Source organism: Leptidea sinapis, chromosome 2 (assembly GCF_905404315.1).
Source record: "Leptidea sinapis chromosome 2, ilLepSina1.1, whole genome shotgun sequence".
NCBI classification, from domain to species: domain Eukaryota; kingdom Metazoa; phylum Arthropoda; class Insecta; order Lepidoptera; family Pieridae; genus Leptidea; species Leptidea sinapis.
This window is the reverse complement of record NC_066266.1, coordinates 19,810,741-19,836,815: the sequence shown is the minus strand read 5'-3', so window position 1 is coordinate 19,836,815 and position 26,075 is coordinate 19,810,741. Positions and strand designations below refer to the sequence as shown.

The 26,075-nt window shown below is 35.8% G+C and overlaps 2 protein-coding genes across 2 annotated transcripts in view; one reads left to right on the top strand and one right to left on the bottom strand.

Moving 5' to 3' along the window:
- LOC126977913 (xaa-Pro aminopeptidase ApepP-like) overlaps positions 1-22,101 on the top strand; it is a gene marked incomplete at its 3' end in the record, with an annotated part of 34,804 nt that extends 12,703 nt beyond the window's left edge. Inside the window, exons 9-17 of the mRNA XM_050826598.1 lie at positions 5,674-5,751; positions 6,952-7,082; positions 9,347-9,499; positions 10,758-10,887; positions 12,937-13,114; positions 13,946-14,037; positions 14,974-15,087; positions 15,787-15,945; positions 22,075-22,101. Coding sequence (XP_050682555.1) covers positions 5,674-5,751; positions 6,952-7,082; positions 9,347-9,499; positions 10,758-10,887; positions 12,937-13,114; positions 13,946-14,037; positions 14,974-15,087; positions 15,787-15,945; positions 22,075-22,101 — 1,062 coding nt within the window. The remainder of the gene's footprint in view (positions 1-5,673; positions 5,752-6,951; positions 7,083-9,346; positions 9,500-10,757; positions 10,888-12,936; positions 13,115-13,945; positions 14,038-14,973; positions 15,088-15,786; positions 15,946-22,074) is intronic.
- LOC126977920 (uncharacterized) lies at positions 18,602-20,146 on the bottom strand. Its single transcript, XM_050826611.1, has 2 exons — positions 19,908-20,146; positions 18,602-18,756 (listed from the first exon to the last, which is right to left on the bottom strand). Exons 1-2 carry the CDS (start codon positions 20,016-20,018, stop codon positions 18,661-18,663), a joined length of 207 nt encoding a protein of 68 aa, XP_050682568.1. The 5' UTR covers positions 20,019-20,146; the 3' UTR covers positions 18,602-18,660.
- Positions 22,102-26,075: the final 3,974 nt, after the last annotated feature.

Below are 26,075 nucleotides of genomic sequence, written 5' to 3'. Positions count from 1 at the left end.
ATACAAAGAAATAACACAGACACTCCTCAACAGCCACAGCCCTCTGTTGCAAGGCTGTTATATAACTCATTAGATACTGCTCCTTTTGTTGTACACATTCAGAAACAGTATTCATCTCCCGATGATAATGTTACTTTACATCCAGTTACATTTGGTCGTTTTCTCAAAAGAAATTCTATTAAAAATATTGTGAATGGAAGTTTAAAAAGGATAGGCCGGAATAGGTTATCTATTTCTTTTTCTAAGTACCAAGATGCAAATGACTTTGTTGAAAACAAAAATTTAGAAAATGAAAAATATAAGGCTTTTATTCCATCATTTTCTGTGAGTAGAATAGGAATAGTCAGAGGAGTACCAGCTGAGTGGTTTGAAGAGGAAATAAAAGATAATGTTTCTGTTCCTATTGGCTGTGGCCCAATCATAAAAATTAGGAGAATAAAACGAAAGATGATGATTGATGGACAAAACCATCTTAAATGTACTGAGTCTGTGGTATTTACTTTTGATGGACAGTTTTTGCCTAAACGAGTATATATGTGCTACACTTCTCTTACTGTGGACTTGTATATATATCCTACTATTCAATGCTACAATTGTTGTCGGTTTGGTCATGTGAAATCTCAATGCAGATCTAAACCAAGATGTTTTAGATGTGGTCAAGGACATAGTGGTGATAACTGCTCTGTTCAAGATGATTTTGTATCTTGTTGTTTATGTAAAGGTTCCCATATTGCAACTGATAAAAAATGTTTAGAATATGAAAGACAAAGAGCTATAAAGGAATCAATGGCTAAAAACTGTATTTCCTATTCAGAAGCTTCAAAGATACATCCAACTGTCTCTCGAAATTCATATGCAGATACATTACTCTCATCACCTAACATCACTCCTAATACTTTTCCAACCCAGTATCAACATTCAACACCTAAAGCTATAAACAATACTTCATATAAAAAAACTGTTTTTGTTAAACCAAAGCCTCCACCTACACTTAGCAAAGGATATGACAAATCTGCTCACCAAGAAATTTTAAGGGATTTTAATATTCCCCAACCCTCTAATGGATGTGCATTAATTAACAAAGTAAATGAAAATCCTTTGGAATCCTCAGTAATTGATTTAATTATTTCTCTTATAAAATCTCTTAGTCAATTGAATGAATTTTCACCGTCCAACGCTGCCTTATTAGTTTCTGCAATTACTCAAATTTATAAACCAAATAATGGACAAAGTTCTTCAATGGAATTGTCAAAGCATCACTCCTAAAAAAAGTGATCTTATTTATTTATTAAATAAATATAAACCTTATATCTGTGCTCTTCAAGAGACATGGTTGAAACCAGGATCTTTATTTAAGATTCGTGGTTATTCATGTCTCAGAGAAGATCGTGTGGATGGGCATGGCGGAGTAGCCATGCTTGTGAAACACCCTCTTTCCTTTTCTCTCTTCTCTATTCCTTCTCACAGTAATGATTTTTCTATTATTGCTGCTTTAGTTGAAAATATCTGTTATGTATCTATTTATATACCTCATCCTTCTTCTGCAATCTTAAATGAAATTAAAGATATTATTTCCATTCTTCCGAAGCCTTTTATGATCCTTGGTGATTTTAACTGTCGCCATGAATCCTGGGGTTACTTATCTTCTAATAGTTATGGTAACACATTAATAGATATATTTGATTCAGTGAATTTGTGTATATTAAATGATGGTCGTCCTACATGACGTTCTCATCCTGACGAGGGCCCAAGTGCTCCAGATTTAACAGTCACTACACCTAATCTTGCTTCTTCTTTGTCCTGGGATCCATTACGATCTACTTTTGGTAGTGATCACTTCCCACTATTATTATCATTTCCAACCTGCAATAATAACAATAAAGTATTCCATAAAACTTATTCTCCTCGTTTAAAATATAAGCTTAATGATGTTGATTGGGATTTATATAAAGATCTAATAAAAAACAAAATTATTACACTTCCAAAAATTAATCCAGGTACAGGATCTCAGTGTGCAGATTCTTTAGCAAGAATCTTTATTGAGGTTGCCAATGAGATATTTCCAAGTAAAAATAGCTCTTTGGGTTTTATTCCTTCTCCTCCTTGGTGGGATAACGAATGTACTGAGGCAGTAAAGAGAAGAAAATATACTGAAATTACATACTGTCAATGTTCCACTGATGAGAATTTTGAAATTCTTACAAAGAGTATGTCAGAAACTTCAAAATTTCTAAAGAAAAAGAAATTAGATGGCTGGAAAAATTTCTGCTATTCAATATCACCTGATGTCAAACCATCTCTTGTATGGCAAAATATAAGAAGGTTTAGATCTGCATGCAAAGATTCATCTCCAAAATCAATCCCTTTTCATTTAGTTAATAGCTTTTTAGATAAATTGGCTCCACCTTTCGTTCCTGAAGACTTAATAATTGGTTACCCTGTAATAAATATAAATAATGATAACTGTCTTGGTTTAAACAGTATATTTTCTCTCACTGAACTAAAAGGTGTATTGTCTCATGTTAAGGATTCTGCTCCTGGACTGGACGGTATTCCGTATTCCTTTATCTCTCATTTAGATGATGATGCTTTATTTTATTATTTATCTCTTATAAATTCCATAGTGTCATCTGGTAACATCCCCTCCACGTGGAAACGTCAAGAAATAATTCCCGTACTGAAACCTAATAGGTGTTCTTCAGACCATTCTGCCTATCGCCCAATCGCACTTTCTTCTGTTTTGATGAAAATTACAGAACATCTTATAAAAAATCGTTTTGAATGGTTTGTTGAGCATAACGGTCTATTATGTGAATCCCAATTCGGTTTCAGACGTGGGAAAAGTACTATTGATAGCTTAAGTATATTCATTTCTGATATTCAATTATCATTTTCAAATAATAAATCAGTAATAGCTGCGTTCTTAGATATAAATTGTGCCTATGATAATGTCGTAATAAGTATTTTAAAGAGTAAGCTTTTACAACTTAATATACCTCTGCTATTAACAAATTTTATCATAAACATGCTTTCCGAAAGATACATAATCCTGAAACTAGATGACAGGAAGTCAATTACTCGACTTGTTTCAAAGGGCCTCCCCCAGGGATCAGTACTTAGCCCAATATTGTATAATATTTATACACACGATTTAAAATCATCACTTAATAGTGTAAATGTTCTTCAGTATGCTGATGATCTATTAATTTACTGTCGTGATATTTCTATTGAAAAAGCTAGTTCTTCTATAACACAACCGCTGATAAATTTAAAAACTTGGTTGGACTTAAATGGCCTTGATCTATCACCTGAAAAAAGTACAATAGTTTTATTCACGAGATCAAGAACTCCTCCTCCTATTTCTATATTTTATGAGGGTTATCAGATTCCAGTTAAAGATAATGTTAAGTTTTTGGGAATTGTCTTAGATTCGAAACTAACTGGTATCCCACATTGTGATTACCTAAATGCTAAATGTGAGCGTACTCTTAATATTTTAAGATGTCTGTCAGGTGTTTGGTGGGGTGCGCACCCTTTTTGCATGAAATTGTTATATAATGCTCTTATAAGAAGTATATTAGATTATGGTACATTCTTGCTGGAGCCTGGTAGTGTTAAGGCATTTAAAAAACTAGATCTCATACAGTCCAAAGCTTTACGAGTAGTTTCTGGTGCTATGCGGTCAAGTCCTATCAATGCTCTTCAAGTAGAATGTGGTGATCCTCCACTACATCTACGTCGTCAATATTTAGCAGACAAATTTATATTCCGATCTTTTCAGTTTCTTAACCACTCTCTTTATAACAAACTTCAGAAACTTTCTCATTATATAGATTCATCTGCATATTGGTCAAATAAAAAACCACCTTGTCTAATCAATAGTTTTAAGAAATTTATCAACATAAAAGCTCCTATTCATCGATCCATTAATTATCCTCTTTTCAGTACTAGCTTTGAAGCATTAATGTTGCTTCCAGAAATTAATTTTAATTCAGATTTAAATAAGCACGATATTAGTACAAATTTTTCGTTTAATCTTCTTAAAAATACTGTTTGGGTTGATTACCATCATATTTACACAGACGCGTCTAAACATTTCTCCTCGGATGCCGTTGGTGTAGGTGTCTATCACGCTCAATTTAAAACATCACAGAAAATTAAACTACCTCCGGAAACATCGGTGTTTACTGGGGAATGTTATGGTATTTTTAAGGCTATTGAATATATTATTCTATTTAAACTTCCAAAAACAATAATTTTCTCTGATTCAAAAAGTGCCTTACAGTCTCTCAATAGGTTCCCATTTAAATCAAAAAACATTTCTTCTGTTGTCATAGAATTAAGAAATCTATTAAATAAATGCAATCACTTTGGTCTTTCTGTGTTGTTTGTATGGATCCCCAGCCATAGCGACATTCCTGGTAATATAAAAGCAGACCAACTAGCTAATGAAGCCGTGGTCGATGGCGACATTTTCCCTTATAAAGTTTTTTGCCAGGATCTAGGTGCTCTTCCTATAGTTCACCTTCAGGATTGTTGGAATAGACTTTGGACTGAAACTGGTCAATCAAAAGGCAGGAAATATTTTAACCTTCAGCCACTTATTTCATTTAAACCATGGTTTTTCCGTGCCAAATGCAATAAGTTAGTATGTTCTTCTATCATAAGAATGCGTTTGGGTCATGTTTGCACTCCTGTTCATCTTAATAGATTAGGCATTGTATCTACTGACATGTGTGAATGTGAATCCGATAAATGTGATCTAGATCACATTTTCTTTTCATGTTCTCTATACGACCGCTCCTTATTCCTGAATGATCTAATATCTCTTAATGTTCCTTTTCCTACCTGTATATCCTGTCTAATTATGTATCCATGTAAATTTTATAAAATATTGTCATCTTTCATTCTTCAGAATCATATTAATGTTTAAATATTTGTAATGTTGTGTAAGTAGCAAGTATATATGTATATTTATGAAATTTTTAATATCCGTTTCAATCCTCTTTCTACTTATCTGATCCTTTCCCGTGTTCCGTATCCTTTTTTAACTTAGTTTCCCAATCTTTTAATTTACGTTATTGGCAAAAAGTAAACGCTATTGCCAAAAGAAGAAAAAAAAAAAAAAAAAAAAAAACATTATAATTAAATGGTTTCAAATTACTCAGTAATGTTTTCTGAAAATATCCAAGTTTATTTGTCCATTTATGACGTCTGACTCAGTCTGACGTTTGCGACATTCGTTAATTTTTCTTCGTCCATCGGACAGGCAAAAGGTCCGAGCCCATACAGCCATATTCGTTAATATTCAATAACAACGTTATATTGATATGTGTGATATTAATAATTTAATTATTTTTACAATTATTTATTAATAACACGGCTTTAATTAATGTATGTATATATTTAATGGTAAAAATTAAATCTTCTTGTCTTTCAACTTTTTAATAATATTTGTTATATACTGGATGTCCTAGTGGTCCTGGTGGGACAAACAAGGGCAAACGAAAATAACATATTTTGTCTATGAGCTTTCAGATAAGCAAAAAAAGTATATATATAATATGTTTCTGTTAATTATTCCTAAAGTTAATTATAATTAAGTTTTACTTCAATCGCGCGTTAAGATTACACGCACACACTTTTTTTTATTACAATAAACATTTTTTTCAGGGAGGCAATGTAAATATACTATCAACCGTGTCGCCAGTGGCCTTGATGAAATGTGTCAAAAACGATGTGGAACTAAAGGTGAGTTGTGCCAAAAAAAATGAAATGTTTCTTGTACAATAATCATTTTTATCATTTCAGCCGGAAGACGTCCACTGCCAGACAAAAGCCTCCTCACGACGATTCGTCTTGTGCTGTCCTCATCAAATGTATTTCTGTGTCCATCTTGTGGGGGCCACCAACACTGCGTCTTGCGGTACGTCGTCGCCATTCGAGGACTTAATTGCCATCTCAAGCTATGTACCCTGCCAACTGCCCCTTCGGTTTTGCAATGATCCAGGCTTTGTCAGTGACTTTTTTTTTATGTAAATAAAGGACGAGACGAGCAGTACGTTTAGTTGATGGTAATTGATGCTGCCCATCACAATGTAGTGCCGCTTAGAATTATTGAAAAACCCAAAAATTCTGAGCGGCACTACAACTGCGTCACTTTGACTGAAACACAGTAATGCTTCACGGCAGAAATAGGTGCCGTTGTGGTACCCATAATCTAGCCGGCATCCTGTGCAAAGGAGCCTCCCACTGGTAAAACTCTAAAAACTTTGGTACTCCTACGAATCTCCTTATTTCTGATTAGATCTCACAGGGAAACTCCGAGAATAGACCTCTCCCTTTGGGCGACTTTGAGCTTTCTCATAAGGCCCATAGTTAGCGAACACTGCAGTGTTCCGTACAATAGGGCTGTGAGAATGCAGTGAACGCCAGAGCTTCGCAGAGGGAGGCTCCTTTGGCTGATGCCGGCTTGGTTATGGGTACCACAACGGCGCCTGTTTCTGCCGTGAAGCAGTAATGTGTAAGCATTAATGTGTTTCGGTCTGAATGGGGCTGTAGCTAGTGAAATAACTGGGCAAATGAGACTTAACTTCTTATGTCTCAAGGTGACGAGCGTAATTGCAGTGCCGCTCAGAATTTTTGGGTTTTTCAATAATCCTGAGCGGCACTGCATTGTAATGGGTAGGGCGTATCAATTACCATCAGTTGAACGTATGCACACTATAGTAATCAACCAGACCAGTGGGAGGCTCCTTTGCACATGATGCCGGCGAGGTTATGGGTACCACAACGGCGCCTACTTCTGTCGTGAAGCAGTAATGTGTAAGCATTAATGTGTTTCGGTCTGAATGGCGCTGTAGCTAGTGAAATAACTGGGCAAATGAGACTTAACTCCGGCTCATGTAGTCCCTTATACTCATAAAAAAAAACATGATACTTGATTGACAGGGGTTCAGATCAGCTCACGTGAAGGACGGTATTGCAGTTGTGAGGTTCCTGCGCTGGGTACACGAGGCTGTTGATTCTGGCGTGAATGTCACGGAGATCGACATCGTCGACAAATTGGATGAGCTGAGGGGGTATTATTAACATGCATTTTTATTCTATCATTGACTGTATCAGATCTGTATCTCTAGCGACACTGAATGAACGGACGAACAGAGTTACTTAGCCGTAAATCATAAAAAAATATTCAAAAATATATATAATAATATAATCTGTAGCGTAGGCACTGACACCTACTTGCCTTGTGGCGGCGACATGGGACGGGTCGTCCGCTTCCCTAAAATATGGTTGAGGGAGGCGATGGCTGGCTCATGCGTCATGCTCGTGAACGGGCGCTGCTTGTGGTGGAAGGATGATTCTGTTGCCGGAGACTCGGCTTCAGATTCTTAAAGTATATTATATATATACTTTAAGAATAATCACTTATAAAATCCTCACAGAATACCTTTATTTTTTTACGGTGTGTGTTGGATGATGCAGCTACTGTAATCAATAACTTTTGTTTTGTATTAATTTACATTTACCCCTTTGACGTACTCGTGTAAGGCATTGACTATTTGACGTTTGAGTATGTTTGTTGCATCACTTTACATAATATATTGTGATTAAGGTAAGATAGTTAACCATTATAAGGCCACGCTGTATGTAAGCTCTCAGCCATGCTTTATAATAGGGTTAACAAGGAAATATATATCCATTAAATACCACTTTATAAATGTAAAAAGTTGGATAAATTCACTCACTTATACAGAAACTGAAGAACTTTTAACACAATCATAATATTAATTTAACATTCATTCATTTGATCACAAACACACATTGACTCATACACACTTCATAATACCTCTCACACCTTACTTATCACTCACAACACACCCAATGCACACACCTTACACACCTTATTTCTTACTATACATACTTTTTAGATATACAGGGTGGACCAAAAGTCCGTTTATATTTGAATCGATTGCCGCGTCTAGCAGCGGCGGCGGAGGGGGGTGTAGGGGTTACGCATTGCAAGAGCGGCCAATGGGAATTTAGTACCATGGCGTCGTTTAGCGGTAGTCAACGTGCGTTTTGTGTACGCGAGTACTATCGAAACAACGATTCTGCGACCTTAGCTCAACGAAAGTTTTGTAATCATTACCAGATACGACACAAAAATCAAGCTCCATCAGGTGTATTAATTAAAAAATGGGTACTCAAGTTTGAGAAGACGGGTTCAACAATGGATTTTCCTCAATCTGGGCGACCTAGAACGTCGAGGGACCCCGAAATCGTGGAGCGAGTAAAATCGTTTGTTCGTGACCAACCTGGACTTTCAACTCGAAAGCGGTCTGCTGTCCTTAACGTGCCAAGATAATGATGTATTAAACCGCATTCTCAAGAAAGATTTAAGTTTACATCCCTATAAAATCCAAATGGTGCAGGAATTAAGGCCTCTGGACCATGCCACTAGGTTGCAGTAACGAAATGGTAGAGCGATTCACCAGTTTTACAAACATTATTTTCTCAACAAGGCACACTTCCACCTAAATGGGCATGTTAATAGACAAAATTGTCGTTATTGGAGTGACACTATGTCATGGTGATCAAAAACCCCTGCATTCCAGCCAACCAACCCAGTAACTCTTGACGAATTAAAGGATCGTATTCGCACAGAAATCCAAAACATCTCAACAGAAACATGTAAAGCTGTTATCGCAAATTTCCGCTCTAGATTGCAGCAATGCCAGAATAATAAAGGATTGCATATGGATGATGTGATTTTTAAGAAAAAAATTCCCCTTTTGTTTGCTATCGAAAACAATAAACAATTTTGATCTACTGTAATTAGTTCTTTTATTATCATCATTCCAATTATAAACGGACTTTTGGTCCACCCTGTACTTCTTAGTAGTTAGAGTTTGAGTGTCTGTAAATATTGTAATAATTATTAATAAGCTATGGAAGAGCGGAGTCTTCTAACACAGGCGTTATAGTGCCTAAAAGGAGGCTCCAATCATGAATATTGATTTATGTACATACTTGATAAAGAAAATAAACATTTTGTATTTGTATTGTATATAAATATTTTCTCTTTGCTTACCCTCTCTGAAATGACAAATACTCTACTTCGTCAAGTGAATCTTAGCACTACGCAAATTCAACGATCCACGTCAGGCCTCACCTTTTAGCAAGAGTATTAAGTCAGTAACTGCTAGTTTCACAATTTCAAGATGATCCTTAAACTCAGACTAAAAGCGCAATTAAGTAGAGTTTGATCTTTTTTGCTATAAACGATTCAAGACTTTTATTTTGTAAATTTTCAATTGGTATTTTATTTTACTTCTCTCAGCGAAGAAGACCACTACAGAGGACCCTCGTTTGCCACAATAGCCGGTGCTGGTGAGAACGGGGCCATCATCCATTACAAACCCTCGCGGGAAGGTCAACAAAGGGTGGTCACCAAGGAAGACATACTGTTGGTGGATTCTGGTGGCCAGTATCTGTGAGTTACTAAACGATTTGTTCTTATACAAATCTCTTTTTGGAATGTCTATTTTTATTAGTATCTATTCGTAAATCTTATGGATATCGTTAAGGTATGCGTGAGCAGTTGATCCTTTTTAGAATTTGTTTTTAGTTTTACCAGCTGTTTAATTCGTACCTGTGCAATATTCCTTACTCGGACTGGTATGAGTTTTGTGTACAGAAAGTTGTTTAAAAATATAATTTGTGTTATTATTATTTCAATTATATCTAACATTTAACCTACTAAAATATGAATCATATCAACTAGAAATAGTAATGGACCCAGGATTGTACCTTGAGGCATTCTTTTAGTTATTAACGAAGAACTAACTGCTATTATTCATCTTAATTTATTTATAGCAATTGCAATTTTTATGTGATAATCTTAGATTAAGGATTGGTCTACGCTGCACTCCAACTAGATCCCACAGGCGAAGTCGCAAAGTGCGACAACTAATAATACGCCCAAGTGAGCTACTCGAGCCAGTCTCGAATAATGTGTAACTTTGGTAATAATTGAAACTAAAAGCCGGCTTGCGTAGAAAGCTTTGCAAAAATAATACTACAAGAAATAAGAAAGACACCCGGATCACATATCATCAGTATGTATTTTGTGTTTTATTAACTTCAGTGTATAATAACACGAATAAAAAGTTCTAATTTTCTTAGGGAGTACGATATCTAGTTGTAGCGCAGCGGAGACCAATCCTAATCCAAATCTAAGGTGCTCATACATACTTTCAATACATTTTTCTAGATGTCATTCCGTATCGAATGAGTCATGGCTCCTATTTTTAAGTTAGCCATAGCTAAGGGCTCCTTCATGGGTCTTTGATTGTCACAGCGAGTTTCTTGCCACTTCTTCTTCTTATTACAGCTCAACCATCAAATCTGGTCTGTTGTGATGCGTTTCCTAACAGCGAGAGTCTCTAGACGAATAAATTATCTAAGTTATTGCGTATTATTGTGTGGTGGCATTTTAATTTGTACCTTAATGTATAGACGATACATGTCGGGATACGAACCGCGTCCTTCTGCACAAACATACCAAGATTTATGGATCATGCGTCATTCGGGCTTTTGGTTTAGTTTGAAAGAGAGAGGTTGGAATACCGCATCGCCCATAAATTTTGGTGCTATTTAAATATGTATATTTAATCGCAAAAGTGCGGGAATATCACATATAAATAACAAGTTATAACCATACTACTTCTTCCTTAAATTTGTCCCAACAGAGATGGAACCACGGACATCACCAGAACTCGTCACATGTCCACTCCTACCCCGATGCAGCGCCTAACCTTCACCAGAGTACTAAAGGGACAAATTCTCATGGGAACTGCAGTCTTCCCCAAGGGTTCTACGGTAAACAAATTGTGTATTTTTTAAGTCAAACAAACTTTATTTTAGTTATACCATACATTTTCGCACCTGCTCCCATAACAATTGGGAACTGTACTCTCGAAATTGTCGACGAGTACGTCTACCTCGGACAAACAATCCAGTTAGGCAGGTCCAATTACGCGAATGAGGTCACTCGTCGAATGAAATTCGGATGGGCAGCGTTCGGGAAGGTCCGTTAAATCTTCCCGAACGCTGCCCAATACCGCAGTGTCTGAAGACGAAGGTTTTCAACCAGTGTGTGTTGCCAGACGTGGTCGCTAACTTTGGGTCTTATGAGAAAGCTCATTGTCACTCAGAGGGCAATGGAGAAGACTTATTCTCGGTGTTTCCCTGGGAGATCAGATCAGATAACAGGAGTTTCGTAGAAGAACCAAAGTCACTGACATAGCCCAAATGATGAAACTGAAGTGGCAGTGGGCAGGGCACATCGTTCGACGGACAGATGGCCGTTGGGGCAGTAAAGTCCTCGAATGGCGAAATTACCGGATGATACATTTTACACTCAGTGTGACCGTCTGAGCTTTCCTTATAGGTAAAGCATTCCACAGACTGATAGCTAAACCACAAATAAAATTGAAAAAAGAATGTGATGAGTAAGACTAAATTTGGTTAGCTTCAAACCGCAGCTTGAGCTGATGAGAATCACTCAAAAAACAAACCATTTCTCATGATTTTTCGTACGTTTTTTACGTAAATAAGATTACTCTCTAAATTTCTCCATAACACGCCATAGTAAGAATAATAAAAACCCATATAGGCTGCCTACAAAGAAAAATTTAAATAAATAATTATTTTGACTGTCCATTGTCAGCACATTTATATATATACATTCACAAAAATCGTCACCTTTTTGCTCTTAATAGTGATTTTCATTATTATAACACTAGAAATAACTATAATTTACTAAAATTATAGTTATTTAGTAGGCTTCATAAGATACATAATAGCTTTAAGGGTAAATGTATACACTTTTATAATAAAGCCCCAGCCACTGTTCGTGCATTATCTGTAAATAAATTTAAAGGTTTTATTCAAAAATGGCTCTGTCGTAAATCCTACTACTCCACAGCTGAATATCTAACTGATCCGACAGCCTGAGACTAGATTATGATTATTTTATAGCAATAGCAATGACAGTACTATAGTAATTGTATATTTGATTAAAAAGAGCGCAAAAAAATGCCGGGAGAGTTTCTTGCGCCGCTTCTACTCTCTCAGATCGCCATTTGTTTCCGAAGCGGTAGTAGTGAGTATATTAGAAATGACATCAAAAAGAATTATAAAGGAATCAATTTTGAGAAAATAAATGCCTTTTATGCCTTTACAGCCCAATGGCGTGATCGAGTAATAGAACAGTACTTTCACTTTATACTAGAGTGTCCGAAAAGACGCACGCCACTGGCCGCTACTATATACCACTGGACTGGCTGCTGTCAAAGTACTTTTGTGCCTGTTTTATATTCGCCATTTTAGCACTGTTGGCTATGTAGCAAGAGTCTGCGGTACTAAAACTATGATGACAACCTAAGCAAACATGGCGGGAAACTATTTACAAAAAAAATATGTACATTATTACGTTGATTATTGAAGTACAAATAACACGGAAAACGAACGAAATAAATTCAAAATGTAAAAATACTTCAGAGTACGTTCCTTCGCAGCCATTTGTATTATACGTCAAAATTAGTACCCTCGCTATTGTATCAGGACACTCGCGAGTGGCGCTTCAAATAGGCACAAAAAATTTGCTGTCAAACATATTGAACAGCCTGTCCAATGGTATTTATACATTTCATTTCAGCATTCGTTCGTTATCATGCGTTTTTATGTATGTTAAAGTATAATATATATATCACATTAAATATATCTTGTCTTAACAGCCGATGCTTAGTTTGGGGCAAGTTAATTTGTATAAAAATGTGAAAATGTTTTTATTATTATATTAAAAAATAATGTTTATGTCTTCAGAATGACTTCAAAAGTAATTTTGTCTTCTTTTTCTGTCGTCAGGGTAATCTATTGGAAACTCTAGCGCGGAAAGCTCTGTGGGATGTGGGATTGAATTATGCCCACGGTACAGGTCACGGAGTGGGACACTACCTGAACGTCCACGAAGGTCCATCAGGAATCCTGAGCGCTTTGATAGCGACAGATCCTGGAATTGTTCCTGGAATGATATTTAGTAACGGTAAGTTCACAATTTTATTTCAATAATATTTATATTAAGCGCTCGGATGACTTCATTCTTTTACGTCGCCCAAACCGCTTCACTCTATCTTATGCTGTACTGCGAATCACTAGATTGTTTATGACCGGCTCGTTTCGTTGCATAATTCAATTAATTACTTAAATATTTATATTTGAATTAATTAGTTACTTTTAAAGTGATATCCCAAACTTCTGGGATTAATAATTACACAAATTAAATTTGAAAACAAAATTTTTGAACGATACGAGACATGAAACCGCGACCTCTCGCGTTCTGTGCGAGCGCTCTTCCACTGAGCCAACCGTTCTATAGTAGATTCAGTAGATGAAGCCACAATCTGAGAGTCGAACAAGACATACAAGATTTATCAACGATACGTCACTTAAACGGTTGGCATGAAACGTCTCAAGTTAATTTCCTAATATACAAATATTAGGGTTGAACAGTTTATCAACTGTAAAGTAGATCCTGTCGATGAAGCCACAACTTAACCAAGTTGCACAAAGCATACAAGATGTTAGAAAATTTATTGAATTAGGCATTACTGTGCGGAAATCCATAATTATACAAATGATTTCAGTTTTCTTTAGTGTTAATTCCGCCAATATTTGTTTTTAAAACAATTCGACACGTGTTTCGCCTCCACACTCAAGTGTGTGAGACAACACGTCCTGAGGATGCCTCGTGTTATCAACGCTACGTCTCAGTGAAAGAGCGCAAATTTTATTTGTGTCACAGTCTATCTGGAGACATAAATGATCTTAGATTATTATTATCCTAATTATTTTTCTTCATTTATTTTCATTTTAGAGCCGGGGTTCTACGAAGTTGATGAATATGGTATCAGGCATGAAGACTTAGTTGAAGTTATTGAAATGAACAGGAACGCTGATCACATTTATGTAAGTTTATGACATTTTATTATTTTAAAATAAAACTAAAATTTCTGTTTATATCTAGCACCTTTAAAGATGGCGCCGGATTAACCAGTGGGAGGCTCCTTTGCACAAGAAGCCGGCTAGATTATGGGTACCAGAACGGCGTCTATTTCTGCCGTGAAGCAGTAATATGTAAACATTACTGTGTTTCGGTCTGAAGGGCGTCGTAGCTAGTGAAATTACTGGGCAAATGAGACGTAACATCTTATGTCTCAAGGTGACGAGCGCGGTGATGAGCGCAATTGTAGCGCCGCTCAGAATTTTAGGGGTTTTCAAGAATCCTGAGCGGCACTGCATTGTAATGGGTAGGGCGTATCAATTACCATCAGCTGAACGTCCTGCTCGTCTCGTCCCTTATAAATAAGGGACGAGACGAGCAGGACATAAAAAAATGGCGTTTCAATAAGTTATTGGTCTATAAAAATATATTCTTTTGTAACTCTTTAAATTTAAATTTAGTAATTAATTTTCTTAAAATTATCTTTAATGCGAATTCTTTCATTGCATGATACATTTAATGTTAAGTTTTACCAATCTGTAAGCACCTTAAGAAGTATTTCACTCGGAGTATTGTGTATCACGTCCATTAAAGACTTACGGCCGTTCCCAATATACTATCTACAGATAGAGATAAATTACTACCTTCTACTGTCAGTCATTAGCTGTCCCAAAATACCCGAAAAGTCATTCTTATCGCCTTATATTGGGACTCGTGAATTGCAATTTCCATACAAACTTCTATCGCTGGTAAGCTATACGTCCTCCCATTGGCAGACAGCGTGTACGGATAAGGTGAGCTACCGTCGATAAGTTTATTGGGACAGAAAAGTCAACGATAGTTACGAATTTTATTTCAAGTAAGAGATAAACTGAATATTAGTAATAACTGTATTATTCCAGGCTGAAGGCATGGTGGGAGACTTTAGTGGCACGGGTGCTGTCGCCTTCTATACAATATCACTGGCACCGCATCAAACTTCATGTCTTGATGTCAACCTGCTCAATGATGACGAGGTGAGAGTTTTGAAAAATATTGACTAAGGGACCCGTAAGGGCTATATATCACCGAGACACCATGGCTGCGCAACCAGTCGGGCCAACGTGGTGTGAGTGATCTACTAAACAAGAGAGGCACCAGAGAGGCCACACTGAGATGGTATCAACATTGTACCTCGAGAGAGAAAAAAATGTGTAGGAAACCTTCGCACGACACGTCACAAGTTAGGATATCATCCCCACTATCTGGATGTGTGGCGGTCCTCCACAGTGCGGTTTACAAGGAGCTTTCTCCCACGTACTACAAAGCTGTGGAATGAACTTCCTTGTGCGGTGTTTCCGGGACGATACGACATGGGTACCTTCAAAAAAAGCGGGTACACCTTCCTTAAAGGCCGGCAACGCTCCTGTAATTCCTTTGGTGTTGCAAGAGATTGTGGGCGGTGGTGATCACTTAATAACAGGTGACCCGTACGCTCGTTTGTCATCCTATTCCATAAAAAAAAATGAAAAAACTGCAAGCCCAGCAAAATAAGTGTGTGCGTGTAATCTTTACGCGCAATTGTAGTAAAACTTAATAATTAACAGACGCATTAATATATTACTTTAAATTAAAGCGTGTTACCAACTAAGCTCTCATAAATATAATAAGCTATTTTTATAAATTTACAACACAAAAAAAGATTAAGATTCTAAATTAAATTATACCTTTTACAGATAAAATATATCAACGCCTACCATGCGCGGGTGTTGGCAACATTGGGTCCTATTCTTAAACAGCGCGAGTTGTATGATGACTTTGATTGGTTGGAACGAGAATGCGCGCCAATACAGCGAAGCGCCGCCATCTTGATCAAAACCGCGCCACTTTTGATCATGTTCTTCGCATGCTTAATGTTAATCTAAATAAACTGTTATACGCTATGTATGTCTTTTTTTATATTGAATCATCCAAAGGTATTATGTACCATATAGATACAGCTGTTCAAGAGAGAGTCAGTGCTCTGTGAACGGCTGGATCACTTAGCGTTGCGTAAAGATATCGCTTCATTGTGTGTCCTCTACCGCATTTATCACGGGGAGTGTTCCGAAGAGCTGTTTAACCTGATTCCTGCCGCCGAATTCCACCTTCGCACGACACGCCACAAGTTAGGATATCATCCCCACCATCTGGATGTGTGGCGGTCCTCCACAGTGCGGTTTTCAAGGAGCTTTCTTCCACGTACAACAAAGCTGTGGAATGAACTTCCTTGTGCGGTGTTTCCGGGTCGATACGACAGGGGCACCTTCAAAAATAGCTCGTACACCTTCCTTAAAGGCCGGCAACGCTCCTGTAATTCCTCTGGTGTTGCAAGAGATTGTGGGCGGCGGTGATGACTTAACAACAGGTGACCCGAACGCTCGTTTTTCCTCCTATTCCATAAAATAAATAATAATAATAAGTCTTAGCATATTACTTAAGTCTCAAAGTGACGAGCACAATTGCGGTGCTTCTCCGAACGGTTACGTTACGTTCTTCTTTCAAGAATCTTCACTGCATTTATTTAGGAAGGCTTATCTCGTGAAATTGCTTATATCATCAATTCTCTGAAAAAGAGATATAATAGAATCTCACAAACTGATTTTTATACATCCCTATCTGACCTAACCCAACCTATCCTTATACCCATCCCAAGCTTATTTATATCAGTATATACCTACAGATAAACATAGTTTAATATTAGCTTTGGCTGTTTTCAGTTATGTGTAAATGTAATGTGCGTGCGCGTCCCTTAAGAGGGGAGCTTTACGCTAGCAGCGTTATTCCATACAAACGTATTCCCCTATTTTCTCCCTGGATAGTGCTTCTAAAGAGAAGATTTTTTGTCACAAAATCAAGATATGCTAAAGCTATATCGGTACGTTTTGTTTTTTTCAATCAAATAACGACGAAAGAAAATATGACTCTTCAAACATCGTAAAAAATGCCATTTTTACGCATTACTCACACAAAACACGGGCTATTCACGCACACATAGATCGTTGTGTTTCGGGCGCGGCGCGACAGCAATAGTTTGTTCAAATACCTATTTTTCAATATACGCTTGACCCGGGTCCCCTCTTAAAGGCCGGCAACGCTCCTGTGATTCCTCTGGTTTTGCAAAAGATCGTGGGCTGCGGTAATCCCTTAACACCAGGTGACCCTTGTGTTCGTTGGGTCTTCCTTTTGCATAAAAAATATGTGCGAGCGAAGCGATGGCTGGTCCATGCGACATGCTCGTTAACAGACGCTGCTTATGGTGGGTTCCTGGTCGCTCCTGTCTTGGGGAATTTGTATCTTTTTATAAATTTTTAAAATAAAAAATATTTTACTACCTAACCATTTTAGGTTACTAGTCAAAATATTATATATAACTGCTCGAATTATATAATATAACCTTTACTTATTTAGAGTGTATACGAAATAATGCATCTACTCTAAAGAGTGCATTTTTTAAGATTGATCACTTCTTTCCATATTTTTCTTACACAAGTTAGTCAAAACGTTTGTGTAATTTTAGTGCATCACTTCACATACATAATGAAAAATGCTGAAACTGTAATTAAATATAGATTAAAAAGAGCGGCAATGAGTTTCTTGCCACTTCCTCAAATTAAAACTCAACTTTTGGTGGTAAAATCTTTGACATTCATAAGTGTCATTTTGACCTAATTGAAGAAATCATTTTTTTTTCTCTTCCATGTGTGGCTATCTCTTCTGCCTCCATGCAGGCAATATACAGGGTATTGTCAGTAACATATATATTAAACAGTTGCTTGTAAAAAATAGTGACCAGCTATCACATGAGTTATATATGTAATCTTCGTAGTCTGAGTTTCAACAGCATTAGAGAAATCTTCTGGTCTATACATGGTAGAGCTCCTTTCACCTTTTTTTAATGAAAATAAGGGACAAGACGAGCAGGACGTTCAGCAGATGGTAATTGATACGCCCTGCCCATTACAATGCAGTGCCGCTCAGGATTCTTGAAAAACCCAAAAATTCTGAGTGGCACTACAACTGTGCTTGTCACCTCGAAATATAAGTTGTCAAGTCTCGTTTGCCCAGGAATTTCACTAGCTACTGCGCCCTTCAGACCGAAACACAGTAATACTTACACATTACTGCTTCACGGCAGAAATAGGCACTGTTGTGGTAGCCATAATCTGGTGCAAAAGAGCCACCCACTCCTTTCACCTGTCTACGTCCACTCACATTCATCAAGTGTTTAATACATACTCCTTGGTGTGCTGCCTTATGACTGATAGAGGCTATCCAGAGGGGAGAGGGACTATTAGTTCAGGTCCAATTGCTATCATCTCTGAGCCAAGTTTGTCAGCAGAGTTCTTACTTCGTAAGCTACCATGACCTTTGATCCACTGCGGAGATATGTGGTTACAACCACATACCTCCGTCAGGGAAAGGTAACAATTGTATTTGAGCTTTGAGGTGATAATATTGCTTTATAGGGCTTGTATTTATGATTTTCTACAGGAAAATGAAACACAAATATACAGATAAATTAACTTTTACTTATACATATTACTACAGAATTACTAGTTGGTTTAAATCTATTCCTTTGAGCGGTAATGTTTCATGTTGACCAGGACGTACACTGGGATTGAGGTCCATCCAACAAACATTATAGCCGACAGGAAGAGCAGCTCCTGAAAAGAAAACATGGGACAGTCAGTAGAGTTGTAGAACGAGGATTTAATTAATGTGACAAAATTCCTCAAACAAACATCCATATTCAATTAATGTCAAATTATATCATTTATAAATGAGAACTTGACCAAAGAAAAATCAGTGACATTTTTAATCAATCCACCATATAGGTGGCTGACCTCCAGAGCACTAACTACATGTCATAAATGAAATGTAATTAAGATATACACACAAGATGGGGACCCAGTGACCCTTCAGGAACAGCATTATGGAAGTTACCTAGGTATACAGCCAATCAGAGTACTAGTTTAGAACTTCTAAGCCAAAAAAGAATCTAAGTAACTGAGTGTTGTGGATACTCCATCACAATGGACGGTAAACTGTAACACATTTCTTCACATCGGATATTACTAGTGTACTAATAGGCAGCTGGTTTTTTACTAACAATCAGGTTTCCTTTAGTATTGGTAAAGGGCTCCTGTTTCCGCAATTAGACCTCTTAGTTGGGTGCATTTTGCATGCAGTGTCGGCTAGTCATTCCAACCAGCCCAGCTCCTTCCAGGAGTTCAGAACACTCCTGGGGTGTTCACAGACTTCTTGGAGCAGCTTTCCTTTACTTTCAACAAAATTCTGAGAGTGCAAATAATAATGCTACAAGAGTTTCTTGCAATAGTTCTTCTCTCTCAGAGTGCCATTTGTTTCCAAAGTGGTGGTAGGGTGTAAAGTGGCATCAAAAAGAATTCTAAAGGAATAAATTTTGAGAAATAAAATTTCTTATATGCCTTTCAATACAAAAAATAAAAAGAGGCCATAGGCAATATTTATCAAGGTGTGCCAAACTTAAAATTTCGATCAAATATGTATACTTCAAAAAACAAAAGTAGATTTAACTTTATAGGGATCGCTGTGAATGTGATAATCAATATTTCAATTTGAGGCAATGCTCTTTATTACATTACAAGTTGATTGATTCTTATCTATTCTACAAGGTAACCTATAATGTTACGTAATTTGCAAGGTACATTAAAACATAGTTTAATAGTGAGAATTCTACTTTCATAGATATATTCTTATTAAATATGTATGATAGGTTCCATTTTATTTTAAAATATAGAATTTTTCATTGATCCAAATAAAAAAATGCACTTACTCCCGTCGAAACCTTGTTTCTTGCTGGAACAGCTATGACGCTCATATTTCTCTGCTGTACAACATTCTTCGCCAAAGCAGAGCTTTTCAGAAGGTTCCTAATAGCCAACATTTTTATTTTCGAAGAAGAATTAAGTCAACTTTATTAGAATTTGAATAGGTGGGTATATCTTGTACGAAATAACCACAGCTGACAGAACACTTTTACAGTTTCCTCTAACGAGATATGACACCTCCCTCGATTTTTTTTTCTTTATTTGGCACTGCACAAATGAATGCACAGTATGTGCATTCAGCCTTAAAACGGGGAAACCTGTTACAGGAGGAAAGAAAAGGATAAACGGAATTTAGAAAATTATTAACATAACATCAGATTAGTACAAAATAAAATAAATTGGTACATTATTATGTGAGTAAAGGATGAAGTAAAGTCTAACTAAACTCTGATTTCAATGTTTCTAATTGTTAACTCATTACTATAGTACATACTAAAAACTAGTATACATGAGATAAAGTAATTACAATTTAATATCATTTACAGATAGAATAGTTGCCAATGCTTTGAAAACATTCATGTCTTTTCCATGTGGTAATTATGGTATAGATACGGGATATGGAGTGCGGAGAGCCATAAGGTTTTTATACAAAGAAGAGCGATCGCATATGAGATCGCCTTGCAAGGGCAGTAGCGATGGTAGAGTTGGTATAGTCGTTAAAATTGTTAACTTAAAACGTTAATAATTATAACACTGTTAAAAATTTAAAGTAACTACAGCGTTATGTTTTACTGTTTTACTGCGTGATTTTATATCATCACTTGTTAATTTAACATTAGCACAATATCTTTTTAAGTTGGGAGCTACAATCTAAATAGTATATAATATATTTTTTCGTGTTAATGGATTTATTCCTGGGAGGTGGAAATCCTTAGCCAAGTCTCAACCTAGCTACAACGTGTAATACTAAACTACCGTATACTTGTAAATCATGTATATGTGTTATTATTAGTGCGTGCATTGATTCTGGCGCTCTTGTTTGAAGTTAAAGTACTGTTTTATTACTGTATTGTATGTAGTATCATCTTCATAAAATATTACTAGGAGATATGGGTTTTTAATAGATGTTAATGATGGCGAACGACGACGAACTCTTCTATTCCTAGGCTGTGCTGATGGTAAACACATTTAATAATAATAATAATAAGTTTTTATAAGGCAAAATTACCCAGTATACATAAAAAGAAACAAAAAGTTACGGTGATATTCATATATAAAATAAAGATAAAAAGTAAAATATAAACAAAACTTATAAACTATCTGGAATGGTTAATAAAGCTCTTCCCTGGCGTCTAAGTCTTGTAAGGTATTGCTTACATTAATATAATTTTTATTGTGACATCACAGTGATCCTATCACTTGTAAATTCGAATTCTTGCTGCCTTTACATTACTTTATCTTTACATTACATAGCTTTATCTGGAGCCCTGCCACCGCTGCCAGCGGCAAGTTTTAGTTTTTATAATATTTTGTCATTGACGATTTACAATAAACAACAATCACGCTAATAATTGTCTGAATCAAAACTCAGCCTACGCGTCCATTAGGCAGAGTTTTTGTTCAGTTTTTTTGACAGCCCATGGAATACAACGCCACTCAATGACAAAGTGTTCAGTAACAATGAGCTTCTTATAAGGGTATACAATAAATAGACTTTGAACATTACTGCTCCCAAGTAAGGTGCTAATTAAAATGAATGTATTAATTTTATCTGTATAAGTTAATGTAGACGTATAAACAACGCCACTTGGACATTTTTGACGACCTTTTATTAAGAGATTGTGGATCTAGTTTTTTAAAGTACGTCGATGCATTTTGTTTTGATTATAAAAATTATATATTATGTGTTAGATAAATGAAATACTACATAATTTTAATGCATATTATTAAAAAACTTCGATTTATGAAAAAAAAAAAAATACATGTGAATAGAAATAAAAAATAAGACAATACTTTTCCTGATCATTCCAACCGTTTTCATACAATATTATTGAAGTTACTTTTGTAATCTTTTAGAAGTCTCTTGAACCAATATGGCATCAAACTTGACTTTCATAAGCCTACAAATTGTACCCAAATGAATAAAGAAATTTCATTCATTCATAATATTACTTATCTTTTGTTATATTATGGTCTTTAATAAATTTATTATCATCAGTACACGCTTTTTATTATTGTGTTTACTTTATTTATATTCCTAATCATCTGTTGAGTATGTGACTTTGTGTCATAAGATGTAAGGATCCGTTAGGGGTAATTTTTAATAATAATATGACAACAGCTAAGACTACTCCTGTCAAAACTATTGCTATCCAAAAGGGGCACGCGGAGACCACGTCTATAGTGCCATTATTCTAAGAAGTTTACAAATTACAGATGTCAGATTCGTGATTATTGATTCGTATTTCGTCATACGTGCCTAAATTCTCTTTGTTCATACCGTACTACATAGTAGTTAGTATTAGTAGGTAGGTACGTAGCTACGTAGGTAGTGACTAGTGGTTCATTTACTTTGAACCTCCTTCTGACTTCTTGTTGTCAATTTGTGATTTTAATTCTTTTATTCTTTATTTCGAACTTCGATATCGTTTTGCTCTTTTTATGGATGTGTTCAGTGTATTCATAACTAAACAAAGAAATATGAGTCTGAGCACTGAGCAGACATTAATATGTCTTAAATCCACCTGACGGCCATTTTGTTTACAGACAATAGTCTGCTTGTCCCCGAGTACGAGCGGATGAAATTGATTTGCAGTTTTCGGCAACGGGTCCAACTGTGTCTTATTGATAGTTTTGGTTGTAGGTAATTACTACGTACTAAATAAAACTTGTTTGCGTGAGTTCATCTCACTATTTTACGTCCTATCTTTATGATTCTTCTTACTAGTTTTTTCTATATAATAGAAACTCAGTATGAGTTTATCTACATTAATTTGTAGTCCAGGTCTTTTATATATGTTAATTTTGTCTAAGCCCAGGTCAACTCTTAAGTCTTGATGACTAAGGTCATCCTTTCATCCTCTGTTGTCTTGAGATTTTGGTAAAATTCATGAAAAGCATCAACGAGGTGTAATTTATGTATCTTTCTTCATATCATTGCATTAATATGTCTAAAATGGCAGCAGTGCTATTACTGGATGGTTGGGAAAAGGTATGTCTCTATGGTAAGGGAATTGTGGAAAAGGAAAATTGTATCAGGGAGCAATTCACCTTTGAATGTTAAAACAATTGTTTGGGTTGGTATCTAAGTAATTTCTCAAAAACTTTACTGTTGAGTCTTTAAAATCTTTTCACAACTAGTGGGAAGATAAACCGACTCCACAAACTCATTCATAGATAAGTCCACAGGAAGCTATAAGACTTTACCCATCTCTGTGATATTAAAGTTAGGAATTGATGCTGGATATTTATTAATTAGGTTATCAAGGGGTTACATAAAAATTTTGTATCTGTATATGATTAAAATCATCTATGTATGCTAAATTTTTATGTAATAACTGATATTTTGCTAAGCTCTATTGAATGCAGTTGATTGGTTACTCTGTTGCAAGTTCTCTCAGGTTGTTTTCTGGTTGTACAGTGATATCATTTTGTTAATGTTTTGTGTGTTTTATTATTATACCACAATAAATATATGATATAATCATAATAAAGTAAAATCTGTGTATTCAATATTTTTTAAAGAATAGTTTATAATATATAATTTATTTTTGTCAGTTTGTCTGTATGTATATTGGTGCAAAATACAAAAACTACTTGATTTAATTCTAATTTTGCATGATGGTCAGGACTACATATATGTTACATATATTTTTTTCCTTTTTAATATCTGCAAACAGAGTAGATGTGTTGGATATCTAAAATTTAGTGGAAATAGTGCTCCATTGAACTTTCTTCCCAGTACTTCAAGTACAATTTGACAATGATATTTCAATTGAGTCTCTTTGGATGGTTTGTAGTGAGTAACTCCGGTTCAAATAGGTTTGGAGAATATATTATATGTTACTTAAAATCAAGCAAGATGTAGGTGTTCATTGAGACTATGTCGCGAGCAGCAGTTAGTATGATAATATTTTCATCAATACTAAAGGGATAAACAACATTGATAAATCAATTCTGTACATCTGATCTCTAAAAATAACTAATGTCATGTTAGATTTTATTTATTGTATAATTATATAATATACTTCTATATATTCCGCAGCAGCTCAGTAAACATTGAATATTATACCTAATATTTATTTTTAATATTCTGCTCTAACAGAGTATAATGATTCATATTACTATTAACTATCTAAAATAATTTGCAAATATTTGAATTCCTGAGTACAAAACCAGATTCAGAATGAGCTAATTCATTCATGTGGTCTGTATTTCCTTCCTCTACTGTAGGTGCAGGCTCATGCCTTCTATAACATAATTCAGATGAAAAGAGAGATTGTGGAGCACTGCACATGCCACCGTAGTCAGCTTGTTTCCCAAGCCCCTTTGTAGAAATGGGAATCATCTTTTCCAAATGCCAAATGATCTCTCTACAATATTACGGGTCTTAATTAGTGCTCTGTTGTAAAGTACTGTTGGCACATCTTCTGGGGTATATGGAATATATCATCAAAGACGAAGAACTCTTGTTCTTCTTCTGTCATAACAGATTTTGAAAATTTAGATTGTTCAATGTTGTTGTCTTTATTGGTCTTACAGGGGTTAACATTAATGTTAAAGAAGGATAATCATTGTCACCCACTAGTCTGCCAGTTAAAATGTTCTTGAATCATGCATACTGCCTGCCCATCTGGCTACAATATCCAAAAATGCCATTCTTGGGCCGACGAATTCCTGTAAATTAATTAGGTTTTAGTCGGTTATCTATTCATTAAGTTATAATGATAGCGACATGTTACCCATATAGACAAGTACTTACCTGAATATTAATGGAAAAGTAAGATTTTCTGTTACGATACACCTCATTATGTTGGCATTTAGGAGTGGACACTATCTTTACGTGGGTGCAATCGATATCACTATCACTATATAATCTATCTCTGGTAGACCAGGCCAGCGTCCATGTCTGCCCATTCCTTGGAGCATTTCCCTGTTTGCCATAGCTTTAGCTCCTTGAGGAAACTTGATAAAAGGCATTTATTTTCTCAACATTGATTCCTTTAGAATTATTTTTGATGTCATTTCTAATATACTAGATACTACTACCGCTTAAAAACAAATGGCGCTCTGAGAGAGAAGAAGAGGCGAAATAAACTCTCCCAGCATTCTTTTTTTGCGCTCTTTTCAATAGAAATATACAATATTGTACAGTCATTTCTATCGCTATAAAATAATCACAATCTAGTCCCAGGCTGTCCTATCATTTAGATATTCAGCTGTGGAGTAATAGGATTTACGACAGAACTATTTTTTTTATAAAACATTTAAATTTATTTATAGATAATGCCTGAACAGTGGCTGGGCCTTTATTATAGAAGTGTATATATTTACCCTTAAAGCTATTATGTATCTTATGAAGCCTACTAGAATTAGTTACAAGCAATCCCTTATTTCTATTGTTATGATATATTGCCGGATGAGTTTGGCTAGCAGTTCAGACACTGTTAATGATATTCGACGCGGTTGGTTGTGATACCATTAGCAAGTCGCTGCACACCGCGACCGTCTAGAAATAACAAATAGTATATGGGCTTAATATGTATTTCAAATAAAAACATTGTCATGATTATAAAATGATTTTTTAGGTACCTACTTAACTGAAATGAGGCCGTGGTATAAAATCTCAACGTCAGTAGAACAGCTATTTCAGGAGCAATCGGTAGTCCTCTATTATCTTGTTTTTGAAGATTGTTTTGTATGAGAGACACAATAAAGAACACAGATTCTTGATGAAACCTGTACTTTTTCTTAAAATCGTATTCGAATGGATTGCTGGCATCTCTGATATACCGCTTAGGCAAACGAATCCACCTAGGCCATAAAATATCGTTATAATATTCGATATCAGCAATAACTTCGTTTATTGACATGCTTCAAACTAATTTAATTTCTGGGTTAAAACAGCTGCTCAAGTCGTGGTTGTACCGCACTTGATTTTGGCAACTCCAAAT

Excerpts from the sequence above, each read along its gene's own strand:
- LOC126977920 (XM_050826611.1), bottom strand. The coding sequence starts at position 20,018 with ATGTTGGCTATTAGGAACCTTCTGAAAAGCTCTGCTTTGGCGAAGAAT. Across the intron at positions 18,757-19,907 it reads GAAACAAGGTTTCGACGGGA|GAGCTGCTCTTCCTGTCGGC; the intron begins GTAAGTGCATTT and ends TTTTCTTTTCAG.